The sequence below is a fragment of the Mustela putorius genome, unplaced genomic scaffold (genome assembly GCF_011764305.1).
Source record: "Mustela putorius furo isolate JIRA1106 unplaced genomic scaffold, ASM1176430v1.1 tig00537227_pilon_pilon_pilon, whole genome shotgun sequence".
In the NCBI taxonomy this organism is placed as follows: domain Eukaryota; kingdom Metazoa; phylum Chordata; class Mammalia; order Carnivora; family Mustelidae; genus Mustela; species Mustela putorius.
Genome location: NW_025422368.1, coordinates 11,530,970 through 11,557,792, shown reverse-complemented (window position 1 = coordinate 11,557,792; position 26,823 = coordinate 11,530,970). Strand labels below are relative to the sequence as shown.

General features: G+C 36.4%; 1 protein-coding gene and 1 pseudogene across 2 annotated transcripts in view; one reads left to right on the top strand and one right to left on the bottom strand.

The window, feature by feature from the left end:
* The window catches only part of ADAMTS20 (ADAM metallopeptidase with thrombospondin type 1 motif 20), a 193,499-nt gene that overhangs the window by 39,546 nt on the left and 127,130 nt on the right, over positions 1-26,823 (bottom strand). For both annotated transcript variants that reach the window (XM_004765562.2, XM_045073142.1), the window contains exons 29-36: positions 16,853-17,020; positions 7,228-7,401; positions 6,982-7,152; positions 1,927-2,127; positions 1,210-1,339; positions 901-995; positions 721-815; positions 84-217 (exon numbers count right to left, since the gene is read on the bottom strand). In XM_004765562.2, the coding sequence (XP_004765619.1) occupies positions 84-217; positions 721-815; positions 901-995; positions 1,210-1,339; positions 1,927-2,127; positions 6,982-7,152; positions 7,228-7,401; positions 16,853-17,020 (1,168 nt within the window). The remainder of the gene's footprint in view (positions 1-83; positions 218-720; positions 816-900; positions 996-1,209; positions 1,340-1,926; positions 2,128-6,981; positions 7,153-7,227; positions 7,402-16,852; positions 17,021-26,823) is intronic.
* Positions 24,599-24,738, top strand: LOC123390095 (annotated as a pseudogene).

Here is a 26,823-nt window from a genome sequence, read left to right as displayed (position 1 = left end):
CTCGATTCCAGGACCCTGGAATCATGACCCAAGCTAAAGGCAGACACTTAACGACTGAGCCACCCAGGTGTCCCAGCACTTACTTTTAATTTGCATGGAATTGAGATCAATTCTTATTTTGCTGAAAACAGTGTATCCAGCAGCCAGGTAGTCATTTTTACACACACAGTCTTGCCTCCTACTTCCATTAAAAGGGCATTCATATGGATTTTGTAGTCTGAAACAACATTAAAGTATTTTTAGTATTAGATGCAGTAATTCCCCCATCATGTAGATAAATAGTAAACTTCGGAAATGGGAAGATATACTCTTCAGTATTATAGTGTAAGTAAGTTAAATGAGAAAGAAGTTAAAGTCACTCAAGATTAATATATAGTTCTCAATGGGACGTTCAAGAATGGTTTATGGAAAAAAATTCACTATAGTTCTCCTAGTTTTTATTACTGGTATTAATTTCATTTCTATTAAAATATACCTAGCTCTGTTGTTCCACAGCTCACTGTCAGTATTCTTCTTAGTCAATCTCTGAGCACATGTTAATACTCAAGTCTTCAGTATTCAACAGGCATGGACAACTCCTGGCTTAGGTCCTACTATATCCACTTGCTCCTAAATTACTTGTCCCACTTATGAGATACTCAAGTGTCACTCTGAAAGCTGGAAGTTGTAATTCTCCTGATAGAACATAAAAATTCACAGATAAGCCAAAAAACCTCATACCTAACACCATACACTTCAGAAAAGTTGTCTTCTTCACCTTTGGCCAATGTTATATATTCCTTGGGGTTCACCAAGAGCATGTCAGCACAATAGATCTAAATGGAAAATGAAAACATTTAGAAAAGCTTTTTACAGTCAATAGCCAATGTTAAAATCAAATGCAGACTGTCTTCAAAATACCTTTATTATCCTTCCATTGATGTTAAGGTAATAGTCACCGTCCTTGGTAATGTTGTTTTTTACTTGGATTTCTTTGCAGCTTGTAAATGTTTTACCTTCAAGGACAAGTGAATACAACTTATTGACAATGAACAAATTACAAACAGATCATGAATTTAGCTCAATCACACAAATATTAATATACTTTGAAAAAACAAACATCTTGTTATGTGGAATGTATGACTGCTACAAATATTTATTTTCACATTTTAATTAAAACTCCCAAGGAACACTTAGGTATTAAGTAGATTTTTAAAGTCTATTACTTACAGTCATTGATGTAACATTTCTTTTGAGCATCTGGTTTTAAACGCTTTAAACATAAGTTACTGGACAAACCACTTTCAGCCATGCATTCTACTCTTCTCTCCATTGTCCCAGCTCCACAAGTCACTGAGCACTGTGAAGAGTACGGTTTGGCAGTGAAGTATGTAATGGATACTGGGATCATGACCTGAGTCGAAGGCAGATACCTAACTGACTGAGTCACCCAGGCATCCCTTCATATGCATTAATTAATTATTATTAATTAATAACCATGATTATTAGTAATGCACTAATTAATAATTATTGATTATTAAGACTACAGAGCTTTTATCATTGTTATATGCTAAGATTGCAAAGCAATATTCACTTGCTTTCTATCAAATTGGAAATGGAATATAGTGCCAATGACTTTCATTACTCACACATCAGATTTACTTCTTTAATTAACTAATAAATAGTTCTTAAGCATCTACTCAAAATGAAAGGCACTGTGCAAAACTCTCAGAGGAACAGAAATAAGTCATTAGTTACAGTCCCTGCTTATAAGAAGATTATAGCAAGCATAGAAAAAGAAATATTTATACAAGTATCTGATAGTGGTTTTTATAGACAAAAGGGGTAGGAGACAGCTCTGAGATCAAGTTAGATAGCAGATTACCAGGTATCCTACACCTAGAAAATCTTATTCAAAAGGCTTTCAGTTCATAATTACATACTGACCTTGCTCCATTTCCCCACTTTCCAAGTGGCCACATGCAAACAGCTCCTAAAATTGCATTTGTAAACCTGAGGGGAAGGCAGCACAGGGCATTCTCGATAGTCTATAGGCCAAAGTTGATGAAGCTTATATTTCTCAGTAGGCCGGATAGCAACGCAATATGTAATCCTTTGTCGGTAACTAAATCCACAGTTACCTGCACACTGAAAAATACACAATTATAAGGGAGAAAAAAAATGTTCTTAAACTTAACTAGGGCCTACTATTTGCCAGGTGCTTAATATATACTAAGCTATATACTCCGCACAATAATCTTATTTATCAGCTTAACTTGCAGATGAATAAACAAATGTTCAGAGGCATTAGGTAACATTTCCAGAGTTGAGCCAATAAATGGAAAGGATGCAGATTCATGCTTGACTGTCTATTTGTAGTGCCTATGTTTTTTGGTTCTGTTTTCCATTACACTGCTAAGAACAGTTTAATTGGATTGAAGCCTTATCTCCCAGTAGGCACAACTTCACAGAAATGGAACATATTAGGAGTTCTTACCTGAAATAAAGAATAGTTATTAGCCTTAACTTACTAGTAACTATATATAAGTTAACATACATTTATCTGAAAACCTACAATGTGATATATAATACCACTTGACTAAAATAAATAAGTGATGTAGACATAAAGATCCAAAAAAGGGAAAGCAGATGTTTGCTTCCGGCAATAATGGAGTGACAAGAAATAAGTTGCCTTCTAACCTGAAGCAATAAAAACATCTGGAAAAAATATAATAAACAATGACTTTTCAGACACTAGACATTAGGCAATGAAGTGATACTTGGGAGATGGAAATAAAAAAGTGATCCTATAACTGCTCTAGTCTGCTAGAAACACAAGGGGACAGCAGAGTTCTGACCAGTGCACACACATATGTGAAGACACCAAGTGAGGCCAAAGAATGAACCAACCAAAAGATAGGACTTACTGTATCTGGTACTCACATGGGACTAAATATTCCCTGCAGTCAGACTGGAAAACTTTATATACATGGGATAATAGGTAGAGTACTCAAAGGGGTCTTGACAGAGTAGAGGGGAAATAACCTTAGACCAAATAATGCACTGGTCTGACCTAACAAATCTTAGGAATAAGACAAGAAAAGATTACAGTGTTTCCACACAAAATAACTTCATTCTAGAATGAAGCTCATAATGTATACATAGGAATAAAAAATATCCAATAGCCAAAAAAAGTAAAATTCATGTCTAACATGCAATTAGCTGGCATGCAAAGAAGCAGGAAAATATAACCTATAATGAGAAAAAAAATCCACCTATCAACACAGACCAAGAGGGTGAGTGAAAACAACTAAGTAAGGACAAGTGAAAATTCTGTCCTCCAGAAAAGCAATGAGGAAACTGGCAAAATTTGTCAGAATTAACTTTCCCAGAGCCTTAAAAATTAACCAAAGGCTTGCAGCAATCCAGGAAGCATTTATTCAAGAAATAAGGTTAAATCTCAGGATGAAGAGGGAACTTTGTGGTGTTCCGACTTACTCTATACCCATTATCCCCTCTCTAGCTCCATAGTAGCCTTCAAAATGAATAGTCCTGCCAACATGGTGAAAACCTGCAGCCTGGCCACTACAAGAGAGGAGGAACTGGGTTGGACATCCTTCAAAGTCTCCTTCCCATAGAATTGTCATAATTTGAACTGCTTGGTGGTTTTTTAGAAGATCCTACTTGCAAGGCTGTCTTTATTCGACTTGACTTAGAGCTTGCTTGCACCAATGCTAAAAGCCTTTTCACTAGGGGTGTTTGTTGAACCCAATTAAAGGCCACTGTTTAACTTTGCAGCCTCCAGAGCAGGGATAACAGATGGAGCAAAAAATAGGATAGTCAAAAAAGCTTAAAAGGAAAATCTGGGAAATGAAATGTCTACAACAGCTTTGAAAAGCTCCAATATATTCATAGGAACTAAAAGTCTGTGGATATGCATAAGGTTGTGCACAAATCCAGGACTTCACACATGCTCAGGAAGCACCTGGGAAGAGCCTACACTCTCATCTCTGACTGACATCTAAGCTATGAACAAAAGCAGGACCTTAAGCTTATGGAAGAGTTGTCAACTCCCTGGCTGAGTGTTAAAGGTGCCTCCATTTACAGAGCTTCTTGGCAAAGGTTGGAGATTGTTTCTAGGTAGCTAAGGAAATCAGTATCGAATTATTAGCTCACAATTATATTAATCAAGCAAAACTTCAGTGACTACATGTGACAAAGGATACAGACTTTACAGTGAGTTAAAAAAAACTCACCAAACAAGCAAACAGCAATAACAATACATTCTGGGATGGAGAAAGAACAGAACTGTAACCAAGAGATTGAATTAATAATAATAATAATAATAATAATAATAATAAAAGTTCACACAAAGAAAAGCCCAGGACCACAGACTTTGTTGGTAAATTCCATCAAATGTTTGAATAGGAATTAGCATTAGCCTTTCTAAATCTCTTCCAAAAGAAAGAAGAGTAAGGGACACTTCCTAATTCATCCTACAAGGCCATTATATCCCTTATACCAAAACTAGGCAAAGATGTTACAAGAAAAGAAAACTCTTATGAATGTAAATATAAAAATCCTCAACAAAACACTATCAAAAAATTCCAGAAACTGGGGGGCCTGGGTGGCTCAGTGGGTTAAAGCCTCTGCCTTTGGCTCAGGTCATGATCTCAGGGTCTAGGATCGAGCCCCACATCGAGCTCTCTGCTCAGCAGGATGCCTGCTTCCCCCCCCCCCTCTCTCTGCCTGCTTCTCTGCCTACATGTGATCTCTGTCTGTCAAATAAATAAATAAAATCTTTTAAAAATTTCAGAAACAAATAAAAAGGGTTATGTACCATGACCAAGTAAGATTTATTTCAGGAGTAAAATAGGTAGGATTGTAAAATGGTGAAACAACTACGGAAAACATTTTTGAATTTCCTCAAAAAATTAAAGTTACCATAATACTCAGAAATTTTACTTCCAGGTATTTGCCCAAGAGAAATGAAAACATTCATTAAAAAAAAAAAAAACTTGTACACAAATGTTCTTTTTTTTTTTTAAAGATTTTATTTATTTATTTGACAGACAGATCACAAGTAGGCAGAGAAGCAGTCAGAGAGAAAGGAAGGGAAGCAGGCTCCCTGCTGAGCAGAGAGCCTGATGTGGGGCTCGATCCCAGGACCCTGAGATCATGACCTGAGCTGAAGGCAGAGGCTTTAACCCACTGAGCCAACCAGGTGCCCCCACAAATGTTCTTAATAACATTATTCAGAATACTCAGAAAGCCAATCAACACAAATATCCATCAACTGATGGATAAACAAAATGTAGCATATCTCTAAAATGGAATAGTATTCATCCATAAAAAGAAACGAATGATGGTTCTATACTATATCATGGATGAACATTAAAAATACCATGCTAAGTGAAAGAAGCCATATACAGGAGACCACATATTGTATGATCCAGTTTATATGAAATGCCCACAGCAGGAATATCCACAGATGCATAATAAAGGTTAAGTGGTTGTGTGGGGCTCAGGGGAAGAAAGCAATAAGGAGTGACTACTCATGTGTATGGAGTTTCTTCTTGAGGTGATAAAATGTTCTAGCATCAGATCATGGTGATCTAATGGTTCTACAGACCATCATGGTGATATAATGGTTGCACAAACTTAAGAGCACCCTAAAATTCTCTCAATCATAAATGCACATACATAGATGTTAGAATTAGCAGAGAAGGACACTAAAAAGTTATTACTAATTGTATATTCAAAAAGTAGAGACACGAAAGAACTAAAAAAAACTGAAATCAAAACTTCTAAAGAGAAATATGACACTGTCTGAGATTAAGAAAATTAGAGAGGATGGGAATTAATGGCAAATCAGATATCACAGAAGATTAGTGCACTGGAAGCTATCCATATACTGGAATATTATTTAATAATCAAAAGAAATAAGCTAATGATACATACTGCAACCTGACTGAATCTCAAAATACTTAAACTCATCAAAATAATTAGGAGCCACCTGAGTGGCTCAGTCGGTCAAGTGTCTGTCTACAGCTCAGGTCATGATTCCAGAGGTGGGGGACCAAGCCCTACATTGGACACCCTGCTTGGCAGGGAGTCTGCTTCTCCTCTGCCCCTCACCCTACTCAGGCTCTCTCTCTTTGTCTTTCTCGCAAATAAATAAATAAAATCTTCAAAAAAATAATCAGACAAAAAATAGTACATACGGTGTGATTTTGTTTATGCAAACTCCAGAAAATGCATAATATAGGGAGGGGTCCCTCACATAGCAAACAGATTAGCTGGCCTATAGTTTGAAGGGAGAGGGGAAGGAAGTATAAGGTAACACAAGGAAAATTTTGGGGCGGATGGGGATGCTCTTGATTTTGAATATAGAAGTGGTTTTATAGGCGTACGCACCCATCAAAACTTAGCAAGTTATATATACACTTTCAATATGTGTGGTGTATTGTTTGTCAGTTATACATCAAAACAGCTGTTTTTAAAAAGGAGGCAACTCCTCAGGGCCAGTCTGCCAAACTGTTCTGCTCATTGATTTCACACTTGCCCCAGCTGACGCTTCAGAACTGAACTAGAGTTTAACACACACGTTGCTATTACTGTCTCTGCACCATCCACCTGTCAGTGGTTCCATCCCCTAGACTGACAGGCATATCATTATCTGCCCCCATTTTCAAATTTTTTTTTTAAGATTTCATGTATTTATTTGAGAGACAGAGAGAGCGCAGAGACCAAGTGAGCAGAGGGGAGGGGCAGAGGGAAAAGCAGACTCCCTGCTGAGCAGGGAACCCCCCAAAGCGCCATCCCAGGCCTCCGGGATCATGACCTGAGCTGAAGGCAGATGTTTAACCATCTGAGCCACCCAGGTGCAGCCCCTCCACCCCCCTACCCCATATTCAAATTTAGACACAGTTTCAACTGCATCAAATTTGAAACTTGGTTGTTTTTTCCAGAAGCAACATTTCTCAACTTTCTTGGCCTTACCTGTGACGAGTCTCCTGTTACCACAATATACCTGCAGGAAGGGTTCTCACACTTTTTGATCGAAAGAGGTCTGGTTGAAGGATCACAGAAACTCTCATTCACTTGAATGTTTTGTGCATTGGTGCACTTCACTTGCCGATGTGTCTCTTTTTTGGTACATGACGATGAACACTAGAAGTGCAATGACAAAATGAACAACGCATTCTTTCAGGCAGTGTCTTTGATACCTTAGGGGTCAGTACTCACGTTCAGCCACTGTCCTGCCACCCACTGGTACTGGTCGCAGTCCTGCTGCCAACATTGCCGCTGAAAATAAGGCCGGGTGGATGGATCACACATTTCATCAGCCACCCTACCAATGCCTCGGAGTCGACAGTATACATCCCTTTGCTGAACTCCAGAGCCACAGGTCACAGAGCACTGCAGAGAGGCCCCCAAAATTGGAACAATTAGCTAACAAATATCGAATCATGTAAACACGACAAAATAGTGCCATAGCCTATTTTCTTGTTTCTTTTCAACATAGCCTGATATTACATCAGGCACTAGAGAGAAAATACATGCAATTAGTGTTTTTAAGAGTATGAAGCATCCATACAAATGTGCAAATAAATTTTCTTTATTTTGTAGTATCTACTCAAGCCTTACGGCAACTATTGACAGGTTACATGACAAGTTCTATCAATCAGTCGACAGTTATCCCAAAAGATAACTCTCTATTCTGACTTAAATGTGCTTAATAACTTTTAAACTCGCTGCACAAGGAAACTACTTGGCTACGTTGCTTTTAAACATCATTTAAATCCTTAGACTTTCTGTATCATCTCCCTCCAAGGAACAATAATTTCCAAGATTGTGTTATACTCGTCTTTATGCTTGCAGCACAAACTTTGTACAATTTGAGGATCCAAATATTTGCTAATCTGTTGATTCATGACTACCTTCCAATGGACAAGTGCTTGGGAAGCTGGTTGCATAAACTGTAAACATAGACCATCTTGTTGTCTTAGCCTCCCCAGGTCTCATTTTCCTGATGTGCACAAAGATGAGTCTGTATCATTTGTAAAATTTCATAGAACACTTCCATACAGGTATTCCTGGTAGCAGCTCTGCCTCTGACAAGCAGGGCTGAGGACCTGAGGCTCAGAGATGGTAAGTCACTTGCCTGAGCTCCTGCCTCTAGTTACAAGATGAAGGTCAGTTCTTTCTGATTTCAGACACTGAGCTGTCACTGTGCTCCCTGAGGTGGGTGGGGAAGGATTTGGTAACCTCTCAGAGCCTTCCCAGCTCTAGAATACAGTGTGCTATTATAAGAGAGCGTGGCTACAGCCAAGAGCTATGGTGCCAACACTAATAAAGTGTGGAGAATGCCCAGGGGTATTTATTTAATTTGTAAGTTTGGTTTTCTCTGCTGCTTGTGATTCCAGAAAGGATTGTAAGTCCTACTGAGGAATATCTATGGTCTCATCACTGTTTCCTGTGATACCATAAGGTCCATTGAGGCATCTGGGTGGCTCAGCTGGTTAATCATCTGATTCTTGATTTCTGCTCCAGTCATGATCTCAGGGTCGTGAGATGGAGCCCCACATCAGGCTCTGCACTGAACAGTGAGTCTGTTTGAAGATTCTCTTCTCTTTGCCCCTCCCCTCTTTGTTCTCCCTCTGTCTCTCTGACTCTCTTGAAAATAAATGAATAAATCTTAAAAAAAAAAAAAAATCGGGTCCTTCACCACGTTCTGAATTTCTGCAGGAGCTCAGAACAATGAATTTATTTTTCTACAACAATAAATGTATATCTGCAGAATAAGGATTTACCGTGAGTGAAAAAATATTTAGATCCCACAATAACTAAGAACTTGGTTCACCCTGTAGACTTGAAATCCTTCTACAAACTGTTGTACCATTTTACTCTAGATGCACTTGAAAGTTTAGAATTATAAACAGTATAAGCAGTGAGTATAAGCAGTAATCACTGTCTTAAAAGAGAACTTATATCTATTTTTTAACCTATGAAAAACAGTATTACCTACATAGCTTATACTTACCTTCGTCTAATGCTTAAGCAGTAGAATTTTGCCCCCATTGAGTGTTTTCACAAAAAACTCAGCTCCATGTGTGGAGAAAACAATAATTTAGTGTGTGTTTTATGCAGGGCATAATATTAAGTAGACTAAAATGTCTGGAGATAGTTTAGCTTATCTGAACCTCTTGTGAAAATATTTAGCCTATAGAATAAGGCTCTTGCAAATATTTTTCAGGGATAATTTCAGAAATATAAGCTATATTTGGAAAACTTCCTGCCTCTAAACCTGAAAAAAAAATTTCCTGGAAAAACACAATTCACAAAACATAGCTTAGCAAGAACTTCTAGCAGACAAATATAATTTTCTAAAATTCAATAAACCACAGTGTTTACTGATCCTCTGGCCATAGCACATGTTTAGAAAAATCTGCTGTGACCATGGGTAACTACTATTGTGGATCTCTTCCCTAAAAGGAAAAAAAAATGGATTACTGCTTGGAAGAAAACAAATAACTTTTTGTTTTTCAGTTTTCTTTTTTTAAGAGTATAAAAAAGTAAACTGATACAATTTTAGATTTGAACAAAAAAAGAGAACATATGGCTTAAATGAAATATTTCTTAACCCAATGTCATCAATAGTGCTAACTGCCAGATCCAACAAAAATGTTTCAAATCTTTTCTTAATTTCATGGACACATTCAGCAGCATTAACCTGCTTCTCTTTGCACCCTGTAAGTGCTCTGAACAGTTTCTCCTATGCATCAATTTTCTAAATCTGTTCTCCCTTTTTTTTTTTTTTAAGATTTTATTTATTTATTTGACAGACAGAGATCACAAGTAGGCAGAGAGTCAGGCAGAGAGAGAGAGGGGAGGAAGCAGGCTCCCTGCGGAGCAGAGAGCCCGATGCGGGGCTCGATCCTAGGACCCTGGGATCATGACCCAAGCCGAAGGCAGAAGCTTTAACCCACTGAGCCACCCAGATGCCCATAAATCTGTTCTTTTGATCTCGACATTTACATTTGCATGCGTTTGTAAAAATTTTTTATGTATTTACAGAAATTACATATGTTTTTTACATAGATACGTCAAGGGCACCTCAAATTCAATATTTCCAAAGTAGAATCTCTGCCTGGCCAGGTCCCCCTACAGTGGTGGATGCTGTGAAGACACAGTTACTCACTCCTTAGTTGAGTGGCTTACTAGCATGAATTCTCAAGGTACACCTCTAAGTCTAAAACATGTACCCTTATTTAACAGCTTCATAGAACTACATACTTATAAGCATGTTCTGTATCATCTTTCTTAAAAATCCAGATAGCTAATGTAAAGCACCAACACTGCATAATTTAATTCAGACAGGATAATCAGTCAAATATCCTATTTATATGTAATATGCTATAACACTGCAGAGACTGGCACCTAACAGACTGGACAGTGGAATTGGAGAAGGTGAATTTTAGCCAACCCACAGGTACTGTAGCCATTTTAGCTATTCAGAGCAGACTTAAAGAAATGTTAGAATGTGTGTTGCAAAAATAAGTTCACCAAACTGCTATTTTATAAGCCACTTAAAATGCAAATGGGAAGTGTTCTCTCTTTGTGCATTATTTATTAGTTCTTATTAAGATTTGGGTCTTGAGGGGCACCTGGGTGGCTCAGTCATTGGGCGTCTGCCTTCGGCTCAGGTCATGATCCCAGGTCCTGGGATCGAGCCCTGCATCAGGCTCCCTGTTCATCAGGGCACCTGCTTCTCCCTCTCCCTCTGCCACTCCCTCTGCTTGTGTTCCCTTTCCTGCTGTGTCTCTCTCTGTAAAATAAATAAATAAAATAAAATAAAAAAGATTTAGGTCTTGACATTGGGAGGGTATGTGATATGGTGAGTGTTGTGAAGTGTTTAAGCCTGATGATGCACAGACCTGTTCCCCTGGGGCTAATAATACATTATATGTTAATAAAAATAATTTTTAAAAAAGAAATTAATTCTAAAATTGTATGACAAAAATCATCATTCTTAATGGTTCAGCATCTTAAATTCTGGGGAGATCTAGATTAAATTCTAGACATAATTAAGGAAATGAAACCTATAAGATTAATATTTGAAACAAAAAGTCTGCATTTTAAGATCTTATATATTCTTCATGTTTTATATAATTTAGCCAATTAAAATAAGATGCTACTTTTTTTTTTACTTAAAAAAAGATTTTGGTCTTGATTTCCACATAGTAATTTGTAACTGTGGCTTATTTCAAGAGAGTCAATCGTGCAGCAGTAGTATTAGCAATATAGGGCATTTGGAGTTAGGAGTGACTTTAGGAATACATAACTTCAATTTCTCTTCAGTTTTGAAATTCCTTTTATAGCAATAGTAAACGAAGACCACCAAACCTACCCATTCTTTCCTACCCTCAATCCGCGTACATTCACTACATCCTGAAAGTGGTCATTCCATTTTTGGGTGACTCTAAGGTTAGTGAATACTCAGCTATTCTGAGCTTAAATATTCTTCTTTAAACGTTTACCCATTGTCCAGAATCTGTCCTCCTTCCCAACAGAGAGCAAATCCATATTCACTTTCATGGGAGAAAGTATGAAGGTATAAGGTCTAAAATCGTGGGAGCTGTTTTCTGACCAATAGGAGTTGACCAATAAAATCACAGATATGCCAGTCTAGCACTCTGACCTTATAAAGCTGCTGAGTCAAACTTAAAGCCAGTGACATAGCTTTGTTACAGAATGAGGAAATGTCTTGGAATTTAAGCCAGTAATCCTCAGGGCTTTTCCAACTTGCAGTAGGACACAATGGAACTGACAGAACAGTAGTAACCATTTGACTGTACTTCCCTTGAGATTTGGTAAATTTTTCAATGCTTTTCTTAAAGTGTGGGTCTTCTGGAATAGGCACTGCTCCAAAACTCTGAGCAGGATCTGTGCCAAAGATCTGAATGCTATCCATCATTAACGTAGCCTGATATGTTGCTAGTAATTTCAGCAACTACGTCATATATGATATGATCAACAAAACTCTGTTATGGTCCATAAGCTATAAAATCCATATATATCTTATACCCATACAACATACTTTTTAAAAATGTAAATAAGGTTGCAATGAATTCAGCACAACATAGAAATTATGTTCCCATCGAAGGCATTACTATGTGTGATGCAATGAGTCTATAACTGTTGCCTTTTAGGTGCCCTCATGAGAGTGGCAATATGTTGCTCAGGAAATATAAGGATGTATAATGATACTAATGAAATAATTACAATAGCAACTATACTAAGAAAAGCTCAAATGGACCTGTGTTCAAGTGCTTCGCCAACAAAACCCGCCCCCCGCCAAGACACACTTTTGGTCTATGACCTATACAAGCTACTTAGCCTCTTTAGCTGTTGTTTTCTTTTTTCCAAGCATTGTCGGGAGGTGACTGTCCCTCGTTGCTCCCTTCCTATTCTCATCTCTTCCCTTTTCTTGTATAGATAAAGTTATTTCTCCCTTGAAAAGTTTCTTTTTTTTTTTTTTAAGATTTTATTTATTTATTTGACAGACAAAAATCACAAGTAGGCCGAGAGGCAGGCAGAGAGGCTGGCAGAGAGGCAGGCAGAGAGGCAGGCAGAGAGAGAGGAGAAAGCAGGCTCCCTACTGAGCAGAGAGCCCGAGGTGGGGCTTGATCCCAGGACCCTGGGATCATGACCTGAGCCGAAGGCAGAGGCTTTAACCCACTGAACCACCAGGCACCCCAAAAAGTTTCTTGATACATGCCTTAAACCAGAGTAAGTCATCTCAGCCCACTCAGAGAAATCCATCAGAAAGAGAGGAGAAAGGAAGGGAGTGAACAGGCAGAAGAGAAATGCAAGAACAGAGTTGCTGGCACCAGTCAGAAGAGATTTGGAAGTATAGATTACTCAGTCCCAGAGCAAAAAAAGGACGTCCTCCCTGTGCTGGGGTTCCAGTCTGTCTCCAAAGCTAGAAACATCACTTAGGAAGAGAGAAGCAGCTCTGGGTTCTTAGTCAGTGGCTATGGGGACTCAATTAAGATTTATTATCTTTTAGGTTATAAGAGATATATACATATACATCAGAAATTTCTGAAAATAAGGAAATATGGATTTATGTATTTTGGAAATACAGAAAATATGGAATTATAGAAATAAAAAATCACTTAAAATATTAACATTTAGCATATAGTGTCAAAAATTTTTTTCAGGGGCTTTGGGAGAAGGGGGCACTAGCTAATAGATTTGTAAGATTTTGGAACTTCTGTCACCTTTGGTTCCAGCTCTGCTTTTAATCTAGTAGAAAGAAAATGATGGGCCTCTGAGAAGGGGAGCCAGGCAAGTGGTTGGTAGCAGGTGACTCTAGATTCCACAGGGTGGAGTGAGGTTCTCTAGGTCATCTTTCTAAGTTGTCCAGCAGATCTGTCATGATCAAGAGGAGGCAAGAATTCTGGACTTTTTCTTTTTTTTTTTTTTTCCTAAGCATAAAACTACATTTGGATGGTACTGAACTAAATAGATGGAGTATGAGAAAATGAGGACTCTAGCACCATGTTAGCCTTAAAAACCTGAATATAACGAGAGAAGCTAGTATTCCCATATAGGTAAAATTAAGTTTAAAAAGTAAACAAACCCTTTCTGGTTTCAGAGAGTGGAGGGAGGTGTTTTTTTTTTTTTTCTTTTTAAATGATTCTAGTATTTACTTTGCCTCTAAAGGTATACATCTGGAGGCAGAGGACAAATGGCCCTCTGTACCAATGTTTGTTTCTGTTTAACAGCAGTCACTACAATGCATTACTAAATCCTTTCATTGAAAAATGATATCAAATACCAATTAAGAGTGTTACTTCAAAACTCATTTGAGCACCTCTGTGGTCACAATTTTCTAAATGAGTCTTTCCATTTGAGGTATAATGTAAAATAGTAATAAAATGAAATAATTTTATAGTGAGTGATTATACTAAAGCAATGTTACAATTTATAAAGTCGGAACAAAGTAGCAACCAGTGATTATGTCGTAACTACCTCTGAAATTACACTTCTGCTGAATATATTATTAAATGTAGTGCAGTGACAGCCTGCAATTGTTAACCTCATGTGGGTACTTTTTATAGAATAAATCAAAAGCCAACGACTTCACAAATGGTCATTTGTTTCTGGCAGAGAGTTGAGGACTGTGTGGGTGTATGAAGCTAATTTCTATGACAAGGAAAACCAAGTCAAAGAGAAGAAAGCAGACTCTGTACAAAAGCATCTGTGTTTTTTATAGTCTTTGAATATTCATATCTGTATCTTAGAAACCCCTTAAACATGTTCATGCAAAGTCTTTTTTTTTTTTTTTTTTTTTTTTTTTTTTTTTTTTTTTTTTTTTTTTTTTTTTTGGTTTCCAGAGTTTGGCTTTATTTTGCAGTACAGAAATCATCTGGAGCCATCTGAGACAGACATCCCTGAAGCGGAGGCTCTGTCAAATCAATACTGCGTCGCAGCTTGGTCCGTTGAGGAAGCCACACCTGGGGTACATGCAAGTGAGTCTTATATAACTTCATACTTGGTGGTAAGCCAAGGCCAATTTGTTAGCACTGATGATTGATTCCCTGTTGTGCGGCTGGAGGTCAAGGGTCAGAAAGCGTCCCCTGTGAATACAGACCATAGCAGCAAGGGAATCCTGGGGAATCAATAGGAATCTGGTGGCCAAGAAGCAAAAAGCCTCTCCCACTTCCACACCCATTCCCCCTTGGTTCGGCTGATGTCAGAATTAGGAAGTCCTGCCACACGCTGGGTTCAGTGACTTTACAGTGTTTCACCCTTTGGGAGAAAACCACTTTTCACATCTTGGTCCAGATAAAATAAGGCAAACCCTGACCTGAAGCAAAAAATCACAATATGACAAATACATAAATTAAGAGTTGGAAAGTGTTTTTTGCAACTAAATCACAATATTCAAAATAAGAAGTGTTCAGCTAGATACTGAGTTAGGTGCTTAGTGAGCAAGTTATCCATCGTCCCTGAGATTTTGTGGCCTGAGACCATGCTGAAGAAGTAGGCATGGGTTAAGTTGTTGACTCACCAATCACAGAAGATAGTTAGACATACAAGGATATTTGAGTTATACTAGAGCTCACACTATATGCAAGTAAATAATGGCAAAAATACATATACAGGGGCCATTGTACACCTGGGAACAGATGATGGATTAGACTGGAATGTTTGCAAGGAGATTCAAGAGTTACTTTGAAAGAGAATTGGAAGAACCTGTTGAGTGACTGACTTCAAGGTCAAGAAAGAAAGAGAATGATGCAGTGTTTCTTTCTTAAATAACTTAGTAGGTAGTAGTGGCATTTATAAAATAAAATCAGTTAAAGAAAATCTTTTAAATCGTAGCCTTTTCTAAAGCCTGAAAAAATAATTTTATTACTTTACCAAAATTCAGTGTTGAAGCAAATTCTCGAGATATATGGGTTATTTTGGTGTGTATGGGATGAGAAACAAACATGTTTGCTCCCAGTTTTCAGCCAAATATGAAGCACTGTTCTCAGCCTGTGAACACTTGACAGAGGCTCTCTCTTCTACAGAGAAATCTGAGATGCTCAATTTGGCAGCATTTCCTTCAGTAACAATGACGTGCTGACACAGTGCCACGCAAAACTGATGCCCTGCCCCATGACTCTAACCTCACAGAGTAAATGATGATGACTTAGGAATTTAGGGGAACCCCACTTCTTCTGGCTCCTCTCTGAACCCCTATCTTTAACAGACATCGCTCCAACATCACACAGAAGCAAGGAAGCTGCATCAGCAGAAGAGAGGTTTTCTTTCCTTCTGAAAACTCTGCTCTTTAAGAAATGGCTAAGCCCATTGAGGTCCTGCTGAGAGCAGCCAGACCATTCTGTGAAGAGTCTGCCCCCATTGAAATCAGGCCCCCAGAAATCACTCTGGTGAAAATTTCCCACTTCATTTATAGCTTTTACCTCTTTGCTACTTCCCAATCTGGTCTTCATTTGACAACCATGATCACATGCATACAACCCCCAATTTAGATTTTGGGCTTAGTTCCCCGTGGATGCCAGGGTAGCTATCAGTCATCTTTCATTAACCAAGTTCTCATTCTGGATTTCATGTATATATTGGCTTTATTTTGGCTAAATCTTTCCAAGTCTGTCCACTCTAGCCTTAGACCAACTCAGGCTCCCTAGCTCTGATGTGTCCCTAACTCTTAAACAACTCTAGTTAAGATCCTGTTTAGAACCTACCAGTCCCTTCTCCAACATGTAACCTTTGTTCAAATCCAAGACTGTGGTTGGCAACAAGGCAGTCACTAAGCATATCATCATCTATACTTTACTTTTAGACTATCTGGAACAATATGATTATCAGTAACTCCCCATCCCTGATATTCAGTAAAAGAATTTTTTGAAAAGTTTACAGTCACTGGGGCACCTGGGTGGCTCAGTCATTAAGTGTCTGCCTTTGGCTCAGGTCATGATCCCAGGCTCCTGAGATGGAGCCCCATATCGGGCTCCCTGCTCAGCAGGAAGCCTGTTTCTCCCTCTCCCTCTGCCTGCCGCTCTGCTAACTTGTGCTCTCTCTCTATCTCTCTGTCAAATAAATAAATAAAGTATTTTTTTAAAAAGGGAAAAAAAGAAAAGTTCACAGTCACAGAAAAATCAACTAATTCATTATTAACTATAGACTTAGTAAACGTGTACTGTACATTAATTCAGAGCATAGCGCAAAAAATATATAACAGAATAAAACACATTTTAGTGGAGTAAAACCTTCAAGGTTATTGCAACAGACTTGAGATTTTCTTTTTACATGCAAAAATACGTTTATAATTATAAAACACATCTCATACCTCCTTCCATCTATTGGCTTTCCATGAAGGGCATCTGACAGATCTACAAGCTTTTTGAGTTCGAGGTTTCTGTAAGTGACTGCAGTATTTTTCTTCTATTTTTCCTTGGAACTGGTCAATGCAAAGCACCTCACGATACTTTAAACCTTTACCGCAAGAAGCTGAGCACTGGAAAATAAACAAATATGCTTAATTAATTTTATCTTGACTAATTTATCATCAAAATGTATAAAATGAAGAGTCGAAACATCATTGCTTTGATGTTTTCATTAAGATATATCTTGGGTTCCTCGGATTAGAATTTAAAATCTGTCCATCTGTCCTGGACCATCAGTGGATGTTGATACCATAAAGTATCCATTAATTCCATAAGTAGTACTGACTGTCTACAGTATAGCAAGTATTCTTCTAGTATAGAAATGTTTTTGATCTTTTAAAGGTAAAGACTATCTGAAGCTAACTCCTGTTATCACACATGATTTAATTTTAATTTTGCATGGTCACCACCTATTTTATTTTAACCCCATATTTCCCACACTGCACTTTGATTTAAAAAAATGCAATGATTTCTTTATGGAGAAAGAAGAAAAATTATTTTTAAGTGCAATTCAATTCAGTTTTTTTGTTTTGTTTTGTTTTGTTTTGTTTTTTATCAATCTGGGAAAAGGTCTCTCTATACTAGCAACCCTCTAATATACTCAGTTTTTTAAAAAAGGAAATTCTCGGGGCACCTGGGTGGCTCAGTGGGTTAAAGCCTCTGCCTTTGGCTCAGGTCATGATCTCAGAGTCCTGGGATGGAGCCCTGCATCATGCTCTCTGCTCAGCGGGGAACCTGCCTCCTCCTCTCTCTCTGCCTGCCTCTCTGCCTACTTGTGATCTCTCTCTCTGTGTCAAATAAATAAATAAAATCTTTTTTAAAAAAAGGAAATTCTCTGTAAAGGTATAAGTGAAGTAATAACTTGACTTCATTTTTCAGCCAGTTGCCATTTAATGAGTGAAGCCAGGACAATGTAGTGGGAAGAGCTTGAACTCTGGTATTGAATACCATGTCTGCGTCTTAATACTTGCACAACTCCAGGCACATTTCATTACCAGTCCGACTCCACTTCCCCATTTATAAAATGGAGATAGTAAGACCAGTATTACAGCAGATGAGATCAGATTGCAGATGAGATCAAGAATATGAAAGGTCAAATCCAGTCCCATTACAAGTGGTACATCCTCAGTAAATATTAGCTTCCTCTTCTACTGTTGTCCTTTGTATAGTCTCAGGATGTTGGAAATTTTCAATGTGATATATGTACCAAGGAAAAGTTAAGCAAAGACATGGATTCCAGACAACTCCTCTTGTACCTCTGAGACAGCTGTTCACATATGGTTTCATTTAGAAACATATACTGAGTTCAGAGAGCACAAGATAATATATTATACATTTTATCTATCAGTTCAAATAATATCTAATACAGACTATTAAATGCTTTAAATATTTCAAATAAAAAATAGTGGGGGTGTAATTTATCTTTTTATATTATCTGCAATACTGTATCTCATTTGTGTAGGTAATTAATTTAATAGTATCTTGATTATTAAGACTTATTACCATATCCCGAACGCTCTCTTTAACACAGTCTTACATGTCACTTAGAACATACTTAATTCTGTGAAAATCTCTAAGGGATTTTCATAATTTGTGCATTCTTTCCTGTTGACCTTCTCTTCTGGATCTACCCACTTGCTCTACTCTTCCTGACTTGAGTACTTTTCAGTTTCTTGTCTTCCCTGTCTATTTTTCAAAGAGTATGGTATGATTTATACCCAAAAAATCACATATTATTTAGTATCAGGCATATATCATCACAAAGTATATGTACATGTTCACACATGGAAATAATGCTTTTCCCCTTTGGTATATATTATTTTTTCTAATCTTTGTGATCTTTAGAACAGAAGAATATTCACTACTCTTCATGTCAGCCTCTTTTAAAAAGTAAGCATTACTGTGAATATTTAAGATAAACATAGGTGTTCTTATGGAAGATGTAAAAACATTTAGAATCTTATTCATTTTGTGATTATTGAGTTTCTACCATATGCCAAGAGTTGCAGATACAGATTCATTAAACATCTCTTGCTTTTGCCCTTGATTTATTCTCAAAGTACTTATAATTTAAATGACACATACCACCGATTAAATAAATAGCAAAGTAGAGCATAGATAATATTAAACCCAATAAAGATCAGGAAAAATACACACGACATAAGGACCATTAAAATAATACAATAAAAATTATGGATTTAAGGAATTCTGAAAAGTAGCCATTCTTTTCTGGGATGTTTGATAAGTACTCAAGGAGAAAGTGATATTTAAACTCCGTTTTGAAGAAGTGGGCTTGCTGATGGAAAAAATGGGTGGTCATATATTTGTTTAATATCTCTATATGGACATTGTCCACGTGTCTGTTTTGTAAAATTCTCAGAGTTCTAAGAGTGCCAAGAATCCAAGAATCACACAGTAAGTATGCAGTAAATTATTGATATTTCTGATAATAATGAGCAATTCATTTACAAAACTGTATAATACAAATAGGGGACACTGAAGATCTTCCTTTATAATTGAGCAATATATTTCCTCTCTGAGCAATATCTATGAAGGGAATGTAAACTCACACATTGTAGTACACTGTCAAAGTCAAGATTATTCTTCACAAGACTGAACAGTGTCTCCTACTCTAACTCAGCATCATCTTTCTCTTCTTCATTATTCCAATCTTTTACCAAGACTATTATTAAACATAATTTTAAACATTTTTTGGTTCCCAAACTGACAATGGCTCTCTATGATCTTTATTAGCAAATCAAAACTTATATTCTTCCTTGTTTTCTTGATCCACTAAATTTCAGTCAGCATATCTTTCTGACCTCATGTCTGTTACTTTTCAATATGCAGTGTTGCTCTACTTAGGCATTTCACGTTCACTCAATAAGAGCGCCTAATTTATGTTGTTTCCTTTTACCTCAACTAATCACTTCCCTAGGTGCTTTCTAAATGTGACTTATCCTTAAAGCTCTAAGTCAGTCCCATGTCTAAGGTAAATACATATCAATCTTTCACTTCTCTGAATTCTTCTGAGTCTCACTGTTTTTCTCACTTCATCATTTTCTACTTTTGTCACACACTTTATCTACCCAGACTTCTGGAGGTCAAGGACCTTTTAGAGATTACCCACATTACCCACAAAATGGCAGGTACAATAAATATTGGCTGATTAATTGATGTTGATCCTTATTGCAAGCAATTCTTATTTGTTTTTGTTAAAATCTAAAGTAATTTATTAAAACATTTAAAATTCCTTGAAATATATTTATTGCTTTATAAACACAAAGTTTCTCTAGGAAAGTTAGACAAAAAGTACAAAATCAAAGAACTGCAAAGTAAATTATGCCTGGTCACACTTTTAAAGCAGTGCTTCCTTTCCTTCTATTCTTTTGAAGAGGAGTAAATGCATTATTTTATCATGTTTGATGAGTTCCATGTGAGGATTTAAGTAAAAGAGAACATTTAGGCAAAGAATAATATTTTAGTTGGAATGAGGTAGTCATAAAGTAAGTAACTAGTGAAATGGTAGCCTCTTTCTCTCACACCACAATACACTCTGATTTGTAAAGATACCACAAAATAGCTCACTTGTTAGGATACTCAAACATGAGAATTTTTTTTCTTCTGGCACTCCAGGAATTTTTTTTCTTCTATTTTATATTCCGGATACTGTCCTACTCCCTTGAGATTTTATTAACACTATATAGTTTCCAACATTCTTGTCAAGAGAACTCTTAAAAATCACCCCTATTGTCCTTAGTTGACAAAGTCTTAAATTCTGAGATACGTTTTCCCGAGTACCATGAAATAGTAGATGTAGGATACAATCCACTTCAGAAGTAGCAACACCAAAAACAGATAACCTGAACTGACTATTCCTGTAAATTAGGTAAAGACAAATATCTATGTATGGAAAAGAAAACATGTGAAACAAATGGAGAATTTGCAAGCCCTAAAAATGCAATAGAATCTCCTTGGATGGCACTTTCAGTTCCAAGATGGAATTTTGGAATTAACCATTCTAATAGGATTAACCTGGAACAAGTCTATTTTTGTTTTTAAAGTTGTGCATAATTCCAGGATAAGATTACTTTTGATATTTGAGGTGTGATTATTTTGTTAAAAATATAACAGAAGAGCGAATTAATTGACAGTTTGTTAAAGATGTTGATTCTAGACACTAAAATTGTTAAAACCAAATAGAGCAATGAATTTTATTTAGCTCCAGTTCTAGGAAATGGAAAACATCACCATCAGATGCACAAAAAGGTACTCAACATCACTAATCATCAGGGAAATGCAAATCAAAACCACAATGAGCTATCACATCATACCTGTTAGGATTATCATCATCAAAAAAAGAAAAAAAAAGAGAGAGAGACAGAGAGAGAAATAATTACTCTGGTGTTGATGTAAAGAAAGGGAACCCTTGTGAACTGTTGCTGAGATTGTAAACTGTTACGACCACTATGGAAAATAGTACAGAGGATTGTCAAAAAATTAAAAATAGAACTACCATATGATCCAATCATTTCTTCTGAGAATTCACCCATAGGAAATGAAAACACAAACTTGAAAAGATATCTGCACCCCTACATTCATAGCAGCAATACTTACAAAAGCCAAGACACAGAAACAACGTAGGTCCATCAATGAATAAATGGATAAAGAAGCTGTGGTATATATATATAGATATATATACTATGGGATATTATTCTACCATAAACCTGGAGAAAATCCTATTTGCAACAACATAGATGGATCTCAGAGGAATTATGCTAAGTGAAATAAGTCAGAGAAAGATAAATACCATATGATCACACTTATATGTGGAGTCTTAAAAAAAGAAACAAGTTAGAGATCAGATTTGTGATTATCAGAGGTGGGTGGGGGAGGTGAATTGGAGAAAGGTGATCAAAGGTACACACTTCATAAGTACTAGGAATAGCATGACTACAGTGAACACTGCCATAATATATATAGGAGATTGTTGAGAGTAAATTCTAAGAGATCACAAGGAAGTTTTTTGGTTTTGTTTTTATCATATCTGTATGAGATGACAGATGCTAACCAAACTTATGTCAATGATCATTCATATGTCAAATCATTATGCTGTGTACCTTAAACTTACAGTTATGTATATCAATTATATCCAATAAAAGTGGAAAATATTAGATGAAGTGAATTTTTTCTTTATTTCTAGATATCACATCATCTGTTAGTTATCTGCTGAAAACGTAAGCACTCACAACCATGTGGCTGGGTGTCACATCTATCCAATTGTTCATTGTATGGTGATACTTGCTAATTTCCTCAAACAAGGAACTCTTATACTAGGTGACAAAAGTGTTCACATAATTTTTTTGTTTTAGGAAAGCTAAACACACAGAACTGCAATCATTACACATTACAAATCTAAATCCAGAAATCATTCTCTCAAGAGCAACTGGAGAAGCATCAAATTATAATGTACAAAATGGAGTGGTTTGATTTAAACACAATTATAGCTAAAATATAATCAGGTATTGGAGTGTCTCTTGAAATAATTTAAGAAAATTAGTTGTGTTTGCCTTTGCCTTAAGTGGCATTCCAAATAATCAATGAATTTCTCAATATAGGGACATGTATTATTTATCTTTAGTTTGATCTTTTTCAAAACTGAACTATGTCATGCTTCTGTAGTAAAGTTAAATTTTTTAATGGGAAATTTTGACCATAGCTATTTTTTTTAGGATTTTATTTATTTGACAGAGAGAGACATGGTGAGAGAGGGCAAGTAGGGGGAGTGGGAGAGAAAGAAGCAGGCTCCCCGCTAAGCAGGAAGCCCTAGATGCTGGGCTGGATCCCAGGACCCTGGGATCAGGGTCTTGCACCTAACTATTGCACCTAGCTATTTTGCAGGAGAATTTTTTTAATGCTTTGGTAATTATATGTTAAATGTCTTTATAACAGTATCACAAATCAAGATTTATCTATGAAATGGTATAAGAAAATGATAGTTTCAGATCAAGACAGACCATAAATTAGGTATTTTGTGGAGTAAATGACTTGTGCGCATCGATTCATGCATGTATGTTTTATCTATTCCTTTTGATTTTTAAGAAGCCTATAACATTCTCTAAATAAAATAAAGAGGCTGTCTCTGAACCCCAGGAACAGCATGGTTTTTGAAATCTTCATCAAGCCAGTAACACCTACATAGCTAAGAGAAGAGCCTAATTACAGTAAAATCTTAGATATGAGTTTTATACAATTACTCAGTAATTGGGAGCATGCCCCACATTGATGGAACCCTCTTTTAAATGGAGTTCTCCTCAGTTATTAAAGAAGTAAAACATTACTCTTAATCTCACAAAACAAACTGAGGGTTGCTGGGGGGAGAAGGGTTGGGAGAAGTGGGGTGGGGTTATGGACATTGGGGAGGGTATGTGCTATGGTGAGTGCTGTGAAGTGTGTAAACCTGGCGATTCACAGACCTGTACCCCTGGGGATAAAAATATATTATATGTTTATAAAAAAGAAAAAAGAATGGAAAAAAAGAAGTAAAACATTAACATAGTTAGAATAAATAGCCAGAATATACTAGAATAGGGTATTCCTGTGTTTAAAAAAAAAATTAACAAAATATGCATATTAAGAGTAGGATGTCAACTCTGCAAAATAGTACTGCTACTGTTCCTTTAATGCAATGCATATGTGCACTAAAAAGTAAGATACTAAATCTATCAACAGGGACCCTATTCATACTATTTCCTGAAAGATTATACCTTGAGTTTTAAAGTTAAATGGAGTTTGAAAATTCTTTTTAACCTGTTACAGACCTTCTTTGACTATGCAGCTTTAATAAACCAAGACAGCATTCGGTCCCCAAAATAATCACTACTGAAATAGTTCATACTCTATTTGCCTCTAATTTAAAATTTGCAACTTCAGACATATAGCATTTTTTAAAGTCAGATTCATTTGCAAAAATGTTTTGAGTCCCAACTTAAAGGACAAAGAAATGCATTATTAACAAACATATCTAGCAAGTTTTCTTTACATTCACATCATTGGTTAATAATAACATTTTAATTTCTATTTCATGTTCTAAAATACTATTTCTAAATATTTACATATATTGTATATATTTATATATTTATGTACATAATGAATTTATGGTTCAAAGCTAATAGGAGTATCTCATGGGTAATTAATTTGGTTAATTCAATTGGAAGTACTATTTAAAGATAATTTATTATAAGATAATTGTTAACATTTTCTAAATTATGACTTTGGAAAATTTTTGTGATTATTTTCACTTTCAAATATAAAACCTGAAGTAAAGTTGCAATAATTAATGCAGGTACTTCACAGAAATTTTCATTTACCATATATTATTTTCTATACACAAAATACTAGAAAATTAGAATGAAAAATCACCTCAGTGAAAGTTAACTAAAATACTCAATTATTGGATTAGTTTTCTTCAATAATAAGATTTGATGAACAATCACTACAAACATGCTAAAATTTATTTTGCTATGTGAAATAGTAAATGTAATTCTAATTCAAAATGTAAGCACTATCCATAGTAAAAGAAATAGGAAGATTTATCATTAGTTTAAGTCCTGTAATTTATTATTTTAGCTTTCTCATGGTATAGTATCATCGCTTCTTGGCCTTTTGGCTAAGACCAAGTGTAGTATATAATAGTGTAGTATAGTTTGGGGGTAATGAACATTTCAGACTTTTCTATAAAATCTGTTTAGCAAGTGGAACTCATCTAAAGAGTTCCTGTTTAGAGTTTTTATTGACTCATTGAGTAACATAAATCTTCGCAATCATAAGGTAACAGGATAAATGTTATTGTCAATATGAGGAATATAAATCTTGACTAATTTTGGTAATTCTTTAGGGGCCATTATTGTAAGTTTACTTTTTCTTAATGTCTTTATACAACTCACAACAACTGGGATGTTCCTTTCATAAGACCACATGACACATTCCATAATGAAAACCACCCTTGTCCCCTGGGAGCCTACATCCAGAATCATGAGCCTCTGCCTCCCCGGATAGAACAAAGTAGAAAACTGTTCAGTGCGAGTAGACCATAAAAAGGTTAAAAGATCATAATAACGACTAAAAAAGCATGCCTTTAAAAAAATAATGACTTTTGGGGCGCCTGGGTGGCTCAGTGGATTAAGCCGCTGCCTTCGGCTCAGGTCATGATCTCAGTGTCCTGGGATCGAGCCCCGCATCGGGCTCTTTGCTCAGCGGGAGCCTGCTTCTCTCTTTCTCTCTCTGCCTGACTCTCCACCCACTTGTGATCTCTCTCTCTGTCAAATAAATAAATAAAATCTTTAAAAAAAAATAATGACTTTTAAGGCATTGCTATAGTAACATTTACAAAATTCTTAAAATCAAGTGCCAGCGGAATAGCAGGATTTACCATTTCAGATTTCGCCAAGTGTTTTTGTGCTGGCTTTGTGAGTGAACAGAAATAAACCCAAGAAGCTTGCTTTCAAGTAGGGTTATAAAGGTCTGGAAAGGAATATACAAAGAGAATTCTCAGATGAGAAGTAAAAAAAGAGATCTGTGAACGCTTTCACAAGACAAAGTCAGAGTTGAAATCAAAAGAACAGTATCCATTGAACATATTTATATCTACTTATCATATGTAATAATAGCTGTGATGCAAGAATATTTTAGGGATTAATTTCTATGAATTTAAGCTAATTTCAGAATTATCTTAATTAGATTAAAAATAAATTCTTTGGGTCAAGTTTCAGGTGGGGTTTCACGGTTTTTACTTTTGGAAGTAGAGGACAGAATAAAAGAGCACAGGATTTGGAATCGGGCACCCACATTTTTTTTTTTTTTGGCTCAATTTTTTTTTTCATATAATTTTTTATTTTTTATAAACATATATTTTTTATCCCCAGGGGCACCCACATTTTAATCTCCGCTGTCACTGGTTGAGCAACCTTGGCCTAGGTACTTAACCTTGCTGATCTTCAGTTATCTCGTCCGAGACTGGCAATAATAAGACCTGCCTCAGGTAGTTGTGAGATTAAAGGATAACATATGAATAACCTAAAACAGTGCTTGACACAATTCTCTAAATGCATATTAATCTTCCATTCCCCTTTCTTTTTTCTTCCTCTCCTAGTCCTGAGGAAATATAAAATCGTGAAAATACAGTCAATGAAATGGCTTTCTCTATGAAACGCTTGAATGGAACATAGGGATTGTTCAAGGCTCATACATTCAGATTTCATTCAATGGTGAGATAGAAAGGTAATCACCCCAGTGGAATTCCAGTAAAAGTCTATCTTGTTCTCCATGGGGAAAAAAAAAATGTGCTTACCTAGATACTGAAAAACACATCAGGTACACTTAAATTATAGTCACAGTGGGCATAAGGAAGAGAAATTGGAAGGGAAGGCAAATAAACATCTGATTTGAAAAATTAACCAGTTTTGGGACGCCTGGGTGGCTCAGTTGGTTAAGCAGCTGCCTTCAGCTCAGGTCATGATCCCAGAGTCCTGGGATCGAGTCCCACATCAGGCTCCTTGCTTGGCAGGGAGCCTGCTTCTCCCTCTGCCTCTGCCTGCCACTCTGTCTGCCTGTGCTTGCTCTCTCTCCAAATCTTAAAATAAATAAATAAATTAATTAATTAATTAATTAAAATTAACCAGTTTTAGTTAAAAGTGGTGGAGTGACCACGTGTATTCATTTCCTCTTCATCATCTTTTTTCATCCTACAAAGTCAGAGTGAATCAAATACATTTCAATGACTTTGGAAGATCTAAAGAGGATAAAAGGAATGAAGAACACCAATGAGAAGGAAGACAAACTTGCACCGGCAGAGCCAAGAGGCTCCGCAACAGAT